Source organism: Oncorhynchus mykiss, chromosome 6, assembly GCF_057628025.1.
Source record: "Oncorhynchus mykiss isolate SJ-2025 chromosome 6, ASM5762802v1, whole genome shotgun sequence".
Lineage (NCBI taxonomy): Eukaryota > Metazoa > Chordata > Actinopteri > Salmoniformes > Salmonidae > Oncorhynchus > Oncorhynchus mykiss.
Genome location: NC_143027.1, coordinates 24703037 through 24721169, shown reverse-complemented (window position 1 = coordinate 24721169; position 18133 = coordinate 24703037). Strand labels below are relative to the sequence as shown.

Genomic DNA, 18133 nt, shown 5'->3' with positions numbered 1-18133 from the left:
ACATGGAAATCTGTTCACTAAGCACTGCCACTCAGCAGGTCAAAACAGAAATAAACCTAGTCTAATTTCGTGTCGACCTCTTGTGGATTTATTTCGGTACCCTATTTAGTGAGCCAGTTGATTGATCTATTCCTTATAGTGCATTCCTTATAAGTAGGCCTACATTAGGGAATAATGTGCTATTTGGTAGCATATTCCTCTCTAGCCCATGCCTCCACCAATCCAATGATTTTAGATTTGTAGGAAGAAGCGAATGAGTGTGTACACTTCAGGAGAAGGGAGATATTATTGGACTGTATCCCTAGGCTATAGCCAGGCCTAAACCAAGTAGCCTTGAGTACGAACCCAAAAGCTTGGATTGCCAAAGGCCTATCAGAGCTAAATTGTTGATAACAACTTTAAACTTACTGTAAAACATGTTCTACCTTTCCCTATATTTCACTTACCTATTCTTCCACCATAGCTACTTTTATATCTCGAAAAGCATGTCATTGACTGTTTTGGCTTAGCTACTTTCATGTCGAGTTATGATAAACGAGCATTTTTGCAGACGCAGACTTTTAGTTAGTCGGGGACGTCATGGACTGAAGGCAGTAGAGGTTAATTGGTTTTATGAAATGTTTATGTCGCCCTCTTGTGGAATTATTTAGGTACAACAGCAATGTTGTAGGATCCAAATTATTGTTTTTTCCTCATCCCTGTGTTACGTCCTATTATCAGTCATAAACAGATTACTCCCCCACAGAGCAATACACTTTAATAGTAAAGGGGTAACACTCTTTGTTCAAAGGAACAGAATAGCTGTAAGAGCGATGCAATTATTTGATGCACCGCAAGGGGGTATTGTGTTATCAGCATTGGGTTCGTGTCCTTTTCGTATTTTTTGTATATATATATATATATTTCAACTTTATTTTCAATCTCTTTTCGATTTTTAATTCAATTCTATATTATTTATTATTATTTTAATTTTTAAAATTTTAGAACACATTCAAGAACCTCCAGAAGCTAACCAGCTAATTAGCTACAAGCTATTTAGTCATTGTTAACCACTGCTAGCTGCTTTTACCTTCTGCACAGATACCAGCCCTGTTCTTAGCCTGGATAATACTCGCCAGTCTACTAGTATCGGACTGTCTCTCCACAACAACGCCGGATTCCTGCCGTAATCCCTGGACCACTACTTCTGATCTTCACAGCTACCTCACAGCTTGTAGCTAACTAGCTCACAGCTAGCTTGCACTCACCGTGGCATCCAGTACCGAAGCTATCCCTGAGGCCCACCTCCCGGCCTACTCAGCTGTTCACCCAAACCCCACTCATACACGGCTAGAGCCCAATACTCCACCGGATCCTTGCTGTAAACTCTGGACCTTGGCACCGGTTCACCGCTGCTACCGATTGGCTATAGTGGCTAACGCCACTGCAACGAAGCTAGCACCAGTTAGCCGTGAGCCAGGCGCATCTCCCGGCTAGCAAACTAAATTCTACAATACCTCTTTCGCCATCTGGCTTGGATTCTCTGTCGACACGGCCCCCCGCCACACCACCACGACTGGTCTGCCAACGAATACTCCATCCGCTGTGCCTTTCAACCGGCCTCTGTCGGAGGGCTACTAACTTTAAACGCTGTGTCGCCCGCGTGCTAGCGTAGTGGCAGCGTCCCTATTCCATCTACTGCTGCCCTCTGGACACTATGATCACTTGGCTACATAGCTGTTGTCTGCTGGACTGTCCATTAATCACGGTACTCCATTCTGTTTATTTATTTTTTTATCTGTCGGCCCCAGCCGCAAACTCAGGCTCTGTGTGTAGTTAATCCGACCCTCTCTGCCTAGTCATCACCATTTTACCTGCTGTTGTTGTGTTAGCTGATTAGCTGTTGTTGTCTCACCTGTTGTTTTAGCAAGCTCTCCCAATCAACACCTGCGATTACTTTATGCCTCGCTGTATGTCTCTCTCAAATGTCAATATGCCTTGTATACTGTTGTTCAGGTTAGTTATCATTGTTTTGGTTTACAATGGAGCCCCTAGTTCCACTCTTCATACCTCTGATACCTCCTTTGTACCACCTCACACACATGAGGTGACCACACCCATTACAACCAGCATGTCCAGAGATACAACCTCTCTTATCATAACCCAGTGCCTGGGCTTACCTCCGCTGTACCCGCACCCCACCATACCCCTGTCTGCGCATTATGCCCTAAATGTATTCTACAATGCCCAGAAATCTTAACAGTCCAATGACTGACAGCAGCCGACCACCGAGTGCTAAAGGCTCTTTTTGATCCTCCACTCCGTCTTTCACCAGCAAGGGAACCTCTTTGGTACCAACAGGCAGCAGATCTGACAGAAACATCTCAGCAACTCATCAGACAAGTCCTGTCTGAGTTCTGTGCTGCATCCAGATTCTCCAGGACACAGGCATATTCCCAGAACCTGAACATCTATAGGGTGTTCAGAGGTGTACATCAAAACCTCATGGAGGAGTTTGGCTCTTATAACACCCTGCAAGCAGCTATTTCCTCCCAGGACCCTGCATTTGACAGAGTCCTGGTAAAGTCCTTGACCCAGCAGCTGGTACAAGGATGCAAGGAGGCGTCAAGACCAGCTTCTGCTGCAACAAACCCATCAGACCAGGCTGAGACAGAGAGGGGGGCTGAGCAGAAAGCAAGAAGGAGCTTCCTTTGCTTTTCAATGACCAAACTCAGGATCAACTTCAAGGTATAGCAGGGAGTTGGGAGTTAGTATTTGTTTTTGGTTCCAGTTAGGTGCTGATGTTATTGATGTGGCTATGATAATAAATAAATATGTTTTATTCATCACTAAATTGTTGCCTTGGATTCAGAAGTGTTCCATTTATTTATTTATTCTCTGTACCATTTTCTTGACCTTTCTTCTGTTAGCGTTCCAAGAGAGGAAACAAAAAGGACTGCCATTCAGTCCAGGAACAGACTGAAATTCCCTCTACTGATGCACATTGCATAGGTAAGGATGTTTTAGAGCTCTGCTATAGATTGTAGTTTTGTTTAGGTGTGTGTTAGAAACATAGGTATGCCTACCAAACTCATAGCACTGCTATTTTTCAATGTTACTATACTGCATTTCTCTCTCTGTTTCTAGCTCCAGTTGGAGAGGTTTCTCCCTCCATATCTCAGCTTGTCAAAAAAAGATCCTTGATTGTCAGGGTCTTTTCAGCAATAATGAAGCCATTCAGGCGCTTCACCAAGAACCTGTAACCTGTTATGCTGCATGAAGAACTACTTTTGTAACAGCAAGACTTTTGACAAGAGGAATTTCTGCATGTCTACCCTTTCAAAGTCTATTTGATCAAATAAATGCCAATGATTTTACAAGAATTTCAAGTGGTTTGGAAGATTGGTAAAACTGAAGCAGATTTTCTCAGAGAAATGCACTAGTTCCCCCTTGGTTACACTTTTATTGTGCAGTTTTTGAGTTGGCAGGACTTGGGGCAGCAGGTAGCCTTGTGGTTAGAGCGTTGGGCCAGTAACTGAAAGGTTGCTAGGTCAGATCCCTGAGGTAACCATGTAAAAATATGACGTTCTGCTCCTTAACAAGGTAGTTAACCCACTGTTCCTAAGCTGTCAGTGTAAATAAGAATTTGTTCTGAACTGACTTGTCTAGTAAAATAAATAAAATAACCAGAGCTTAACTCCAATACAATAGTTGCTGCATAGACTGTCAGATAACCAGATGTCTATTCATTTAGTTTGATTGGTAAGAGCTTATTAGCAGCAAAGAAAAAACACAGAGGAGAATTAGCTATCTGCAGCTAGATCAACCCTCTGAGATGCTTTCTATATGTTGAAAATATAAGGTCTAACAGTTGACAATGCATGTCAGAGCAAAAACCAAGCCATGAGGTCAAAGGAATTGTCCATAGAGCTCAGAGACATGATTGTGTCAAGGCACAGATTTGGTGAAGGGTACCAAAACATTTCTGCAATATTGAAGGTCCCCAAGGACACAGTGGCCTCCATCATTCTTAAACGGAAGAAGTTTGGAACCACAAAGACTCTTCCTAGAGCTGGCCGCCAGGCCAAACTGAGCAATCGGGGGAGAAGGGCTTTGGTCAATTCAAAATAGCTCTACTCTGAGAACTACTTTTAATCACAGAGTGGAAAACACAGAACCATACTGTGTGGATCACAATTATGGGTGTATTCTGGAATAAGACAAACCCATAGAGTTGGAGTGTACACACAGCCACCTCTTTAACCACTCTTCAAAATATTTGGCAGCCTTTGAGATGGAGAGGCAGGAGAATAAGTGACAGAACAAGAGTATAATAAAAGCATGACTTCTCTCCCACTCCTGCTCACAGCAGCAGTGCAGTGGAGTATCTTCAACAGCCATAGGCCCAGGGATTTCACATCACATTCCATGATGCAATGCAGAATACGGCTTCACACAGAACAATCACCAAACCCAATAGATAACACTTCGAACAGCACAGCCAAACATCATGTATCGCATGAAGAGAAATGTGTGTTCTCTGGACGTGATGCCTTGTCACAGACCTGCTGTTTCGATCTTCGCTCTCTCTCTCCCTCTCCCCCACCTCTCTTTCTCTCTCTCTTGCAATGCATGCTGGGATTTTTTTGGAGTTTGAGTGTTTGGTGTGGAGGGCTCTATCCTAACTAACTTTCTTTGATTCTTTTCTTTACATGTTATTTTCTATGGTGGAGGGTTAACGCAATATTGATTTAGCGGTATCCACAGTTTTTTCAAAGTTAGGGTGTAAAAAGAGGACAGAGTAACTTTCCTGGGGTTTGGAAGGTGTGGTGTGCGCGATGGCTTCTCAGCCTAGCGCGGAGAAGACGCTGTCGATACGGCATGGATTCAGGTGTGTTCCTGAGAACGGAGTTAAGGTGGAGGAAGTTCTGCTCGCGGTCGGTGGACAGGTAGGAGCTGAATTTATACATTCTGCTTCTAGAATGAACAAAGCTGTGGTTGTGTTCATGAAAAGGACTAATTTGGTTGGTAGGCTAATTGCTAGCGGAATATTTGTAAGGGATGGGTTGGTGTCAATTTCACCTCTCTCTACCCCTTCGACAAGAGTGGTAGTTGCAAATTTGCCTCCGTTTATTACGGATGACCAAATCAGGAAAGAGCTGAGTCGTTTTGGTAAGTTTGCTAGCGGTTTTCGTGTACTGTCAGCAGGCTTTCAGGCAGATGCCGTTAAGCACGTTGTTTCATTCCGGAGGCAAGAGTTTATGTTTCTGAACAACAATGAGCAACAACTAAATGTGCATTTTAAAGTGAGGCACGGGGAGGGGCTCTATGCAGGTTTTGCCAGCACAGATAGTCTATGGTGTTTTGAGTGTGGGGATTTGGGGCATAAGAGCTTTGCCTGCCGACATAAAGCCCGTAGACAAGGTGAGGGTGCCAGTGGGGGAAATCAAGGTCAAAGTGCAGGGGGTGAGGGCGCCAGTGGGGGATATCAAGGTCAAAGTGCAGGGGGTAAGGAGATGCAGAAGCTGAGCTTAGTCATGCCAGGGAAGGTGATGTAGATGAGGCTGGGTCTAGTCAGGCTAGAGATGGTGGGGTAGCTGAGGCTGGGCCTAGTCAGGCTAGAGATGGTGGGGTAGCTGAGGCTGGGTCTAGTCAGGTTATTCTAGTGGATGAGGAGAGTATAGTGGGGAAGTGTAAGAGATTGAGGGGGGGGGGGGGGGGGGGTCAAACGGAAAAGGAAAAAGGGTAAGGACAAAGGCACCATGGAAATTTTGCCTGTTGCTGTGGGTGATGCCCTGACCAGAGAGAAAGGGCAGGTGGTCAGGGTTGGAGATAGAGATGAGGAGGAAAGTGAGTCTGAGGATGAGGAGTTGGGCCCGGAGCTGACAGCCAGTCAAGCAGAGGGGTCTAAGTACACATTGAGAGAATTGACAAGGTTCCTCAATGAGACTAAGGGGGAAAAAGTTCATATTGAGGCTTTTTTTTCTGATCCTAGAAAGTTTGTAAGATCAGTACAATATGCTATGGAAAATGAGAGGCATGGTGTCCTCTCACCCAGGAAATGGTTTAGGTTGAGGAAGTGGGTCACAACAGTGCGTAAAGGTTTACCTTCAGATATCATAACCGCCATCGATAAGAGACATTACTGTGCAGCTGTATTCATCGATCTGGCCAAGGCTTTTGACTCTGTCAATCACCACATTCTTATTGGCAGACTCAACAGCCTTGGTTTCTCAAATGATTGCCTCGCCTGGTTCACCAACTACTTCTCTGATAGAGCTCATTGTGTCAAATCGGAGGGCCTGTTGTCCGGGCCTCTGGCAGTATCTATGGGGGTGCCACAGGGTTCAATTCTCGGGCCGACTCTCTTCTCTGTATACATCAATGATGTCGCTCTTGCTGCTGGTGATTCTCTGATCCACCTCTACGCAGACGACACCATTCTGTATACTTCTGGACCTTCTTTGGACACTGTGTTATCCAAAGCCAAGGGTATGCATTGTCTACGGCTGTCTGATGGGCGGGTGACCTCTGTGGTGGGTGAGATGCGGGAGCGGACTGTGGAGTTTTATACTGAATTGTATAGGGCAGAAGTGTGTGATCCTATGTGTGCTCAAGTCTTGTTCGCAGGACTCCCTAAGCTCTCTCTGGCACAGATGGATGAAATGGACATTCCTCTGTTGATGACCAATGATCTTTCTTCTGTACTGAAATTCCAAATACTGTACCACTTGGCAGTTGTTATGTACATATTGTTGTTTTATTCCTTTTGCTTATTTTCTGAATAACTGTAAGATGTAAATATTGTGTCGTTCCTGGAAGCTGTTGCCGTAGTGATAACCAAAAGATACCTGTGTTGATCTGCACCCCCCAATCCAAAGGGTTAGTCATTCAACAGAGTTGCCAAGTAATCTTCATGATTACACTGCGTAATACACTACAGATAGAATGGTAAGATTCCTATGTACTCTTCATTGGCTCCCTAACTGTGTAAAAATACATATATTATTTTAAAAAATGAACTGAACTGGCAGAGGCCGTAACCCAGATGTCCCCCGGTCGTGCACCGGGGGTCGATGGACTCCCAGTGGAGTTTTATTAAAAATTCTGGGGAATAATTGGACAGGACTTATTTTGCGTGTTGCGTGAATGCGTCGGGGTAGGAGAGTTGCTGATGAGCTGCCGTCGGGCGGCTCTGACTCTCCTGCCCAAAAAAAGGGGACTTGTGTGAACTTAAGAACCGGAGGCCTGTGGCATTACTCTGTGCGGACTACAAGATATTTGCCAAAGTCCTCTCTAACAGACTGAAGTCCCATTTGGACTCGATAGTACAAAAGGACCAAACATCTTGTGTACCAGGACGCTCAATCACGGACAACTTGTTCTTAATTAGGGACTTGAGAGGTTCTAATGTGAACTTGAGACTGGTCTCTTAAGATCAAGATAAGGCTTTTGATAGAGTGGACCATGAGTATCTGTTTAATGTGATGTCTGTGCTTGGGTTTGGGAAGAGTTTTTTGACATGTGTGAAGCTGTTGTATGCTGGGGCGTCATGTATAGTCAAGGTGGGAGGGGGGCTCAGTAGGCCAGTCTGGGTGAGACAGGGCATTAGACAGGGATGCCCTCTATCTGGGCAGCTATACACATTAGCCATTGAGCCTTTTTTAGGACTGCTACGCAGGAGACTGCAGGGAGTGTGCTGGACAGGAATGGATGTGGTGACAGGCATAGCAGTGTCAGCATATGCAGATGATGTTTCTGTGATGGTATGGGATGATCAGGATATGCAGGCACAGGAGACCAGTCTCAAGGTGTACGAGGGAGCTTCATCAGCTAAGGTAAACTGTGGCAAGAGCAAAGCTCTGTTATGTGGGGCATGGGGGGATAGGGCTCCTCCTCTGCTTCCACGGGGTTTGCAGTGGGGTTGTGAAGGGCTTAAAGTGTTGGGGGTGTACCTGGGCTCGGAGAAGTGTGTAAGGAAGAACTGAGAGGGGCTGTCACAGGCAGTGGTGTCAAGTCTGGCCAGGTGGAGGTGGTTCCTGTCCCAAGTGTCATATAGAGGGAGGGTGCTGATAATTAACAACCTGGTAGCATCTTCCCTGTGGCATAAACTGGCTGTCCTCAATCCCCCCGCCCCGCTCGCAGACCTGCAACGCAAGCTTCTTCTGGTCGGGCCATCACTGGCTGAAGGCATCAGTGTTGTACATGACCGTTCATGAAGGAGGACAGGGCCTGGTGGAACTGGAGAGCAGGATGGCTGCTTTCAGGCTAAAGGTGGTGCAGAGACTGCTGTACCATGCTGATGTTGGCTGGAGGGAGCCAGCATGCGCGCTGCTGAGGAGAGCCGGCGGATTAGGGTTGGACCGGCAGCTGTTCCTCATGAAGCTGGAGAGGCTGAGTACAGCAGGTCTCTCAGATTTTTACTCTGCAATGCTAAGGGCCTGGCAGCTGCTAAGGCCCATACGAGAAGGGGGTGTGGAGCCTGGGCTATGGGAGGAGCCTATCTTCCACAACCCAGCAATCCCTTTGAGATCGGTTCAGTCGGCCACCCTGCAGAGGCAACTGATGGCAGGGGGTTCACAAAGGCTGGGTGACCTGAGACTGCTGGGAGAGGAGGGGTGGAAAACCCCAGAAGTCTTCTCACAACAAACAGGAATAACGTCTCTTTGGCTGCTGAAGAGATTCCTGGAGGAGGTCCAGGAGGCACTGTCTGAGCCGGTAAGGGGGATGTTTGAGCGGCCAAAGGGAGAGGGGCCACCAATGTTTCCGCCACTGCAGGTGACGGCAGAGACTGGAGACTGGAAAGGGGTCTGGAGGACTTGTTAGATTTCAACACTCCGAGCCTGGGGGAGTTTGAGGATGTGGGAGGTAAAGCCCTCTACAACCTCTGCATTAAGGTTAGGAACATTAGGAGCCTAACAGGAGTGAAGGCACATCAGTGGCAGGGGATATGTTGGGCTGAGAGTATGGTGGGTTTTAGGTGGAGGGGGCTCTATAAACCCCCAGTACCAAAGAGGTCAGGGGACCTCCAGTGGAGGGTTCTTCATGGAGCCCTGGCCACTAACAGCTGGTTGGCACGGGTTGAACCGGGATTCGGGCAGGGGTGTCTTTTCTGTAAAATGAAAGAAACTGTGATTCATGTGTTTTCTGTGTGCACCAGGTTAATGCCTTTAATGTCTCTGTTGGAATGTCTGTGTGAGAGGTTGGGGGTGGTGTTTACTGTTGGGATGTTTATAATGGGATGCAGGTATTTGTGTAAGGCGAAAGTCAAGTGTGTTTTGTTGAACTTTCTGTTTGCTCAGGCAAAGTTAGCTATTTGGCAAACAAGGAGGAACAGGGTCAAAGGTGGGGGGATAACAGACTCTTTACTATTGTTTAATGGGATGGTCTCTGCGTGCCTCAGGGTTGAGTTTGAGTTCTATAAAATGATATAATGTGTAGAGATGTTTGAGGAGATATGGTGTGTTGGGGGGGATGTCTATATAGCTGGGGAAGATGTTTTGGATATACAGTTGTAGGAGTGGGTATTGTGATGTTGGTTTGTATAATGTGGTAGATAGAAAGGTGAGTATGGCAAATGTATGCAGTACAGGATATATATTTTTGTTTTTTTTATTTTTAAGGGGGGGGGGGGTTAAATTAAATGAGATTGTTTAAGTAAAGAAAGGCCAAAAAGTCTCATTCTCCCTCTCTATCTCACTCGCTCGCTCACTCACTCACTCACACCAACCAACCAACCACACCTGCAGTCTCGACCTCTGAATGTTCGGCTACGAAAGGCCAACTGACATTTACTCCTGAGGTGCTGACCTATTATTTGACCCTGCTGGTCATCTAAGAAGAACGTTTGAACTACAGTACTTGAAGAACGATCTGGCCTTAATGGCCATATACGCTTATATTCTCCACCAGCACAGCCAGAAGAGGACTAGCCACCCCTCAGAGCCTGGTTCCTCTCTACGTTTCTTCCTAGTGTAACAGTATACATTTAAACCGTCCCCTCGCCCATACCCGGGCGCGAACCAGGGACACATCAACAACTGACACCCACGAAGCGTCGTTACCCATCGCTCCACAAAAGCCGCGGCCCTTGCAGAGCAAGGGGAACTACTACTTCAAGGTCTCAGAGCAAGTGACGTCACTGATTGAAACGCTATTTAGCGCCCACGCTAACTAAGCTAGCCGTTTCACATCCGTTACACTAGGTTCCTGTTTTTCTAGAGAGTTTTTCCTAGCCACCGTGCTTCTAAATCTGCATTGCATGCTATGTGAGGTTTTAAGCTGGGTGTCTGAATAAGCACTTTGTGACATCTGCTGATGTAAAAAGGGCTTTATAAATAAATTGTACTGATTGATTGATTGTATGAAATGGAGTAGCATATATCCATCATGTAAAATGAACAATGAGCACTGTCTCCATGGAGTATTTCACTGCAGGCAATATATATTTACGTGGTGCATAACATTATCTCATATCACATGCATGGCAAGACATGATTGATGTAATTAGATGCTCTGGAGAGATCCCACCCTCCTTCCCCAACACATGTAGAATGCTTAGAAACCACCAGAAATCTATGAAATAGATCAACAGATTATGTTTAATCTCCTCTCAATGGTGCATTGGGTTTGTATTTGTATTTATTGTGGATCCCCTTTAGCTGCAGCAGCTACTCTTCATGGGGTCCAGTAAAATGAAGGCAGTTATGCAATTGTAAAAACATTCCTATACATTCACAACAGATTTCACAAAATCCATGTTCCTGTTTGATTTCGGGATAGGCTGTCAACAGCACGTACTGTGACACTATGATATGTATTCTGATTAAGTCAACAATACCTCTAGGCATATCTGACGTCATGTATTTGATATCTTTATGTGAAGGTTAATGTCCATATTGACATCAGTTCATTGTGTTTGAGGATGGTTCACTGACCGGTTTTCAACGGATACGATTAGACGAGTTTAACAGTTACAGAAAAGCTACAGTAGCCTATCAGAACAGCTGCAGTATCACAGGCGCAGAGCCTTAATTAACGGGCTACACATAATGGCTGACGACAGCCAGGTAAGGTTCATTTTAGCCTACGTTTAACGAACTTTACAGTTGTCCTAATTCCATCATGTTCTAATAGCAAGTCTGCTTTAAGTGCAGAAACTATGATTGATATTAGAAAATAAGTATGATTGGAAGTTTAGGCAAGTAATTCCAATTGGGGAATTGTTGTGGGATGTTAGCATACCATATTGCGCGTGTAGCATTCGTGCCATGGAGGATTGTGCAGGCCGGCAGGTTGCTACAGGATCCTAGTATCATGTATGTTATAGGGATCCGATCTGGCTGACTTTTTCACCTGAAATGCTCATTGGCTGTCCATAATGAGCCCAGCGAGCAGGATGTGTTGCTGGGCTCTGCAATAATTAGCTCCCAGAGCAATTACAAATAACTATTCTTGTTTTAAAAGCGTCATTACAACTAGCAACATGACGGTCAGTCACCTCTAAGCAGGACTCAGTAGAAACGCTATGTGTTGGATTTGTCTCGCTAAATTAACCTAGCTACCATAACAGCCGTGGAGAATTTACACTGCAGTTTTAAGGGATCTCTCTGAAGGTTTTAGATGATACAGTGGTGCTTCGTCCTCTGGATGAAGAACCATACATCTCGGCTTGGCTTCATTGCATATTTGGGAAACGTTGACATGCCATTTGTGTTGGCGGATGGATGAAAATAATGTGATTATAGTATCGTTATACATAGGCTAGCAGGAAAATCCGCATGAGATATCCATAGAACTGAGCCCTGCTCCGTTTCAGCACCATGGCACGGTCCCCTGACGCCAAGAAACGTGTCAGCTCGATGCAGCAGACAGCTCCACAGTGCTGAAATAGTTCAAACCCCCTTGAACATCTTTGATTTGAAATTATTCTGCAAGTGGTTATAATTTATTGCACGTCCTAGTTCTGCAGCTTTGCAACCTCAGAATTATAGCTAATGGATGGCAGCGAGTTACGTTTTTGTGCATGGTGATGCATGATAAACCATAAATTAAACGCAAAAACGTGTACTTAGACATATTTTCGTTTGGCAGAACTTTGACAAGCTTTGATTTGTTTTCTAATTACATTGACAATTCATATAGACATTAGACTTAGGCCTAATTGTGACATCATGTGTGTATGACATCTTTGGAGAATGCTCTGGCTTCAGCCAATCGGAATCGAGTATTCAACAATGCTTTGGCATAATTCAAGGACGTTCATATTCACTTCAGTTGTTTGCCGATGGTTCACTTACGTTTTTTCAAAGGAGGTATTAGTATTTCCTCTAAACAGCCTACAACAATAAGCTACACATCATGTCAGATGACAGAAAGGTATGGTTCATTTAGCCTATTTTGAGTTTAGAGGAGAAATTACTAACAATATAGTAAGTAGGTCACTAACACAGCAATAGGTCTCACTGGTTTGATCCATGGACTGAAATCTGACCACTATTGTCGTTTTGTTTAAAATAAGAGCGAATAAGTTGTTTCATAAAGTCACAACCTAGGACTGATATTGGCCTCTCATTTATCCACCAGAGCGTGAAATGGGAGGATCCCCCGGATGACCAAAATAAGGTTGTGGAGAATATGAAGGATGAAACAGAGACACATGAGACCAACAAGAACAGGACAGGAGGCAAGGTAAGAAATATGCTGTCCTCTACACATGTTCTGCCTACTTAGGCACAGATCTAGGATTAGTTTACTGTCACTAAATCCTAGCCTTAAAGCATTAGGAGGAGACACTACATTGACCTTAGATCTGCTATGAGACCTATAATCTGTTGTCATGTAGGCTAAACGTAAGTCCAGTGGCCGCGCCAAGAAGACTTCCGTGGAGGAAGACAGCAGCATTGGTGCAGGTCTGAGATTACTTCATGTTGGGTGCAGGTTGTGTTCAAATTCATCAGCACTAATCTGAGAAGATAGTATCTATATAGGTGAAAGCAATATAAGGGAGGCCCGCAGAGAGATGTGCTTTTACCTGTCCAGTGCAATCAAATCACTAAAGGTGAAGGAAATTAGGGATCACGTTCAGATTCAACTTTAGATTTCTCTTTGCGGTTTCCCAGAGTCTTCTCAGACACCCGGGTGTGGTTTCCGGGAAAGGGGATCTATCATTGAGCAGCTGGAGAAGGAGGCTCAGAGGACTCTAATGCCTTCTCTCAAGATTGGGACATGCTGTGCCCCAATCCTCCTCTCCTTCCTGAGGAGTCTAACTGATGAGCAAGTCCCATGTCTTTTTCCAACCTCACATACAACAACTCTGAATTTATAGTCATAGTGCACCTTCTAACCACAAATGGGATTTCAAACACTACACCTAACCCTAACATCACTGTAACCACACCCCTAACTCTTCCTGTAAATCAAGAACAAAATGTCTCATGTACTTGCTAATAGCTTAATTAAATACACTTTTATTTTCCCTGACATGGCTATCTAGTGACTCCACTAACTCAACATCAGTGTGCAGGTAAAATATGTTTCCTTTCTTTTCTTTTCTCTAGCCAATGGAGGGTGATTCAGCATGGCATGAAAAATAACGTAAGTCTCTCCACATAAGGTTCTGGTCAAAAGTGGTGCGCTATATATGGAATGGTGTCATGGAATTACTTGATTGACAAAAACATTCCTCTGTTTGTTGGCCATAGCTCACATTCGAGCAGCTCTCCACGCTGTGTCTGAAGATTGTTAAAGTCGTGACCCAGACAGCCCTCCGCATTCTCCTACCAGCGCTAGCTCGTATCATGGGGGTGAACCTGAGGAGTGGGGCAACCTCCCCAGAATCCCAGTGCTCTCTGACAGGGTCTGAGGATTCCTTAGGCAGTCTGGATGAGAGAGAGAAAAGGCTGCTGATCAGTGAGATGAACTACTGGACTAAGGAGAGGAGGAGGAATGGCAGTGCAGGGTGCCGCCAAAAATCCACTCGCAGAACCTCATCACCATGCTGTTCGCCTAAGAGGTATGTTCACAGCAATATTTCAACTTAATAATTGCAAGACCTGACGCATACTTATCATAAATTATTAACTTGGAATTCACACCTTGTAGTTTTAAGTTCTGGTCAGAAATGTTGCCACTGAGGGGGTGGGTCCAGGTGAAAGTCATTTTTAACTGGGTAAGCCATAAAGTCATCTATGAATAAATAGATCAGCCTTTCAGAATTAATCATATTCTGATGTCGTACAAACATAAAAATCAGGCAAAAAATCATGTCAGTTGGCTTTAGGCTTCTAGAACTACGGTGGTATGAGAAGTATCCATCATTGCTCTAATTTGGTTTTCAGGCTCACTAATGACCCAGATTAGATACAGTTGGTCACATTTGCATGGCATAAGTGGTGATTGTGTGTTTATCTTCAAGGTCCCAGACCTCATTGCAGAGCTTGCCTGCAACTAGAGAGGCTCCCCTCATGGAGGATCCTCTGAAGGCTCTTTTTGGGGTAACGGAAGAGAGCCTCCTGATATCCCTGGTTGAGGGTCACTCCAACCCCACCTCCTCCAGCTCCTCCGAGTTGAGCTGTGCTATCGTGGGGGAGGTGGTACACCAGCTTAACTCTGGCCTCTCAGTGGCCATTCAGGCCAGCCCGGGGAGTTGCCCCCCTATGGACAGTCAGGACATAGCAGCAGGCAAGGAGGTCATTCGGGTAGCCTCGGTGCAGATCCTGGCCGAGCTACAGAGCCAAACGTCTGAGCCAGAGTGGTTAGGGTTTATCGAGCCCCTCATGGACCCTGTGACCGATGATGTGCTGGATGCCATTGTCGGCACAATGGACAAAATGGCACAGGACTTCAACATCCTATTGGATCTGGCCAAGAAGATGACAATCTTGGGGTCTAAATTTCTGACCAATCTTCAATGTGACCTTGATGTTGAGTGTCCATCTGGGAAAGAAGGGACCACTCACTTTCTCAAAGAGACTGGATCCTCTACCAGTGTGGTGGCCAGAAAGCTTCAGACCCTCTCTAGCCCCGACTTTCAGTCTAAAGCCCTGAAGGTGGTGAGCACCATCCTTACAAGGAAAGTCAGCAGCTCTTCTGGCATGGCTCCTTCCTCTAGGCCTTCTAGTGCTGCTCCTAGCCTTACTGAAGCCCCCCTGAATACCAGCTGCACAGCCCTGACATCTGTAACCTCCACTGCCACAGTGATTGTTAAGGCATTTGTGGGAGGCATGGAGACGATAGCATCATTTGAAGGCACATGTGAAGCCGTTGATTGGCCAGTTCCTGTAAATGACCACAAAACAGGATCTTCACAGATGATAACCTTCTCTCTAGCACGCACACTCTACGGCCGTATACGAGCAAAGCTGAGGGACCTTTTAACTCTATCCACTCGAGAAGAAGGTGTGGCTAAGGATGCTTCTCTTCAGGAGTCTTCAGACACCCTGGAAAAGGCAACTGTTTCAACTGTTGAGGTCCAGTTACCCAGCACCGAACTTAGTAGAGTTCCCAGAGAGAGCCAACCAATACCAGCTCTCTGTCGCTCCAATCTGGATACCAGTACTCAAGAAGTTCTTAGCAGTGTTTTTTCCATCTACAAGTCAGAGTTATCAAAAGTGGAGAGTAAATCCTTGGCCGTTGTCAGTTCATCTGATGAGTCCCTAGAGGCTTGTTGGTTTGTTGATGGTGTCCTATCAAAGCTCGATGACTATACTATTTCCCAGTCACCCTCACCCAATGAAGACTTGAGCGTGAGTACTCAATATTCTCAACTGAGCTCAGAAGAGAGTGTCAGAATCACAGAGTCCTCTACTAGTCTGATTCAGAGCATTAAGAAGCTCTCTAGCAATGACTTCCAGACTCAGGCAGAAGAGGCAGTGAGTAAAGTGCTGATGAGATCCAGTCATTCCTTTATCACACAGATCAGCCATACTGGTCTTCAGAAAAGTCTGCAGGCTGGCTTATCATCTAGCTCACCATCAGAGATCCATGTCCTTTCAGAATCCATGTCCTCCATGTCCTCTGAGAATACAGCCTCTGGATTAGTGGAAACCTTTGTCAAAGGAATGGCAACTATTTTCCAGAAAAATGAGTCCACTGACACTGTGCTACTGGAAAGAAGTGGGAGAGTTTCGCAGTGCTCCCACGGGGGCTCCCAAATGGATGATACTGAATTGAGTGTTAAAATATCAGAGGAGAAGCTTTGGTCAACAGCTAAGACCATCTGCGTCAGTATGAAGAACACACTTAAGGATTTCTTCACAGGGCTGAAGCCATCCGGATCCGAAAGGACAGAAAATGCTTCTTCCAAAGAGACCCTTGGGGAAATCCTGGTTGCTATCCAGAGTGAAATCTCAAACTTAGGGCGAATGAAGGATTCCAGGGAGCTCCTTCAGATCAATGATATGGTAGGAACTATGCTGAAGGAGGTTGAGAAAAGTGAGGATGACAGTGAACAAGTCTGCCAAGACATCCCTAGAACCTGTTCATCTTTGTCCACTTCTTTAAATGGTCGTAGTTCCTTGTCCAGCTCTTCAAAGGGTCCTAGGTCAGAGTGTGAGTTAGAGATCAACCTCCCTGGCACTCCCATCCCTGACGAAGTGCCTTTTGATCTGACCTGCCCCATCGTCAGGAGCTCCTGCATCGACACCAGGGTCTCTAAAATGCCAGATATTTCTTCAAGTGACATAAAGACAAAGATGATGGCACACATAGATGAACCCCTGCATCGTAACAGTCCAATGACTGACAGCAGTCGACCACCGAGTGCTAAAGCCTCTTTTCGATCCTCCACCCCGTCTTTCACCAGCAAGGGAACCTCTTTGGTACCAAAGGGAAATGGGATTGACATTGAAGAGAAGGAGGTGTGCATCCCCAGCAGCTCTGGCCATCTGAGGGAGCTCTTAATCCCCCCGGACATCAGCAGTGCCACTGCATTCCCACTGCAGTACTTGATGGACTCCAGCAAAGATGATGGCATCTGTTTTGTCACCATACTGGTGATAAGGTTGCTATCGAAGATCAGACCCTCAGCCCTAGATGGACCCTCCCAACAGGCAGCAGACATGACAGAAACATCTCAGCAACTCATCAGACAAGTCCTGTCTGAGTTCTGTGCTGCATCCAGATTCTCCAGGACACAGGCATATTCCCAGAACCTGTACATCCACAGGGTGTTCAGAGGTGTACATCAAAACCTCATGGAGGAGTTTGGCTCTTATAACACCCTGCAAGCAGCTATTTCCTCCCAGGACCCTGCATTTGACAGAGTCCTGGTAAAGTCCTTGACCCAGCAGCTGGTACAAGGATGCAAGGAGGCGTCAAGACCAGCTTCTGCTGCAACAAACCCATTAGACCAGGCTGAGACAGAGAGGGGGGCTGAGCAGAAAGCAAGAAGGAGCTTCCTTTGCTTTTCAATGACCAAACTCAGGATCAACTTCAAGGTATAGCAGGGAGTTAGCATTTGTTTTTTGTTCCAGTTAGGTGCTGATGTTATTGATGTGGCTATGATAAGACAAATACATGAAATAAATATGTTTTATTCATCACTAAATTGTTGCCTTGGATTCAGAAGTGTTCCATTTATTTATTTATTCTCTGTACCATTTTCTTTACCTTTCTTCTGTTAGCGTTCCAAGAGAGGAAACAAAAAGGACTGCCATTCAGTCCAGGAACAGACTGAGATTCCCTCTACTGGTGCACATTGCATAGGTAAGGATTTTAGAGCTCTGCTAAAGCTTGTAGTTTTGTTTAGGTGTGTGTTAGAAACATAGGTATGCCTACCAAACTCATAGCACTGTTATTTTTCAACGTTACTATACTGCCCCTCTCTCTCTCTCTCTCTCTCTCTCTCGTTCTCACACTCTCTCTCACACTCTCTCTCTCACGCTCTCTCGTGTTTCTCTATTTCTCTTGTGTTTCTAGTTCCCGTTGGAGAGGTTTCTCCCTCCATATCTCAGCCTGTCAAAAAACGATCCTTGATTGTCAGGGTCTTTTCAGCAATGATGAAGCCATTCAGGCGCTTCATCAAGAAGAACCTGTAACCTGTTACGCTGCATGAAGAACTACTTTTGTAACAGCAAGACTTTTGACAAGAGGAATTTCTGCATGTCTACCCTTTCAAAGTCTATTTGGTCAAATAAATGCAAATTATTTTACA

At 45.4% G+C, this 18133-nt stretch overlaps 1 protein-coding gene across 1 annotated transcript; it reads left to right on the top strand.

The window, feature by feature from the left end:
- Nucleotides 1–4817: 4817 nt before the first annotated feature.
- On the top strand, nt 4818–18017 carry LOC149982815 (uncharacterized). Its single transcript, XM_090239412.1, has 12 exons — nt 4818–4870; nt 5370–5487; nt 7761–7817; nt 8125–8256; nt 12565–12669; nt 12824–12890; nt 13101–13254; nt 13539–13575; nt 13683–13993; nt 14396–17417; nt 17604–17685; nt 17899–18017. The coding sequence occupies exons 1-12, from the start codon at nt 4818–4820 to the stop codon at nt 18015–18017; spliced, it is 4257 nt and encodes a 1418-aa protein (XP_090095538.1).
- Nucleotides 18018–18133: the final 116 nt, after the last annotated feature.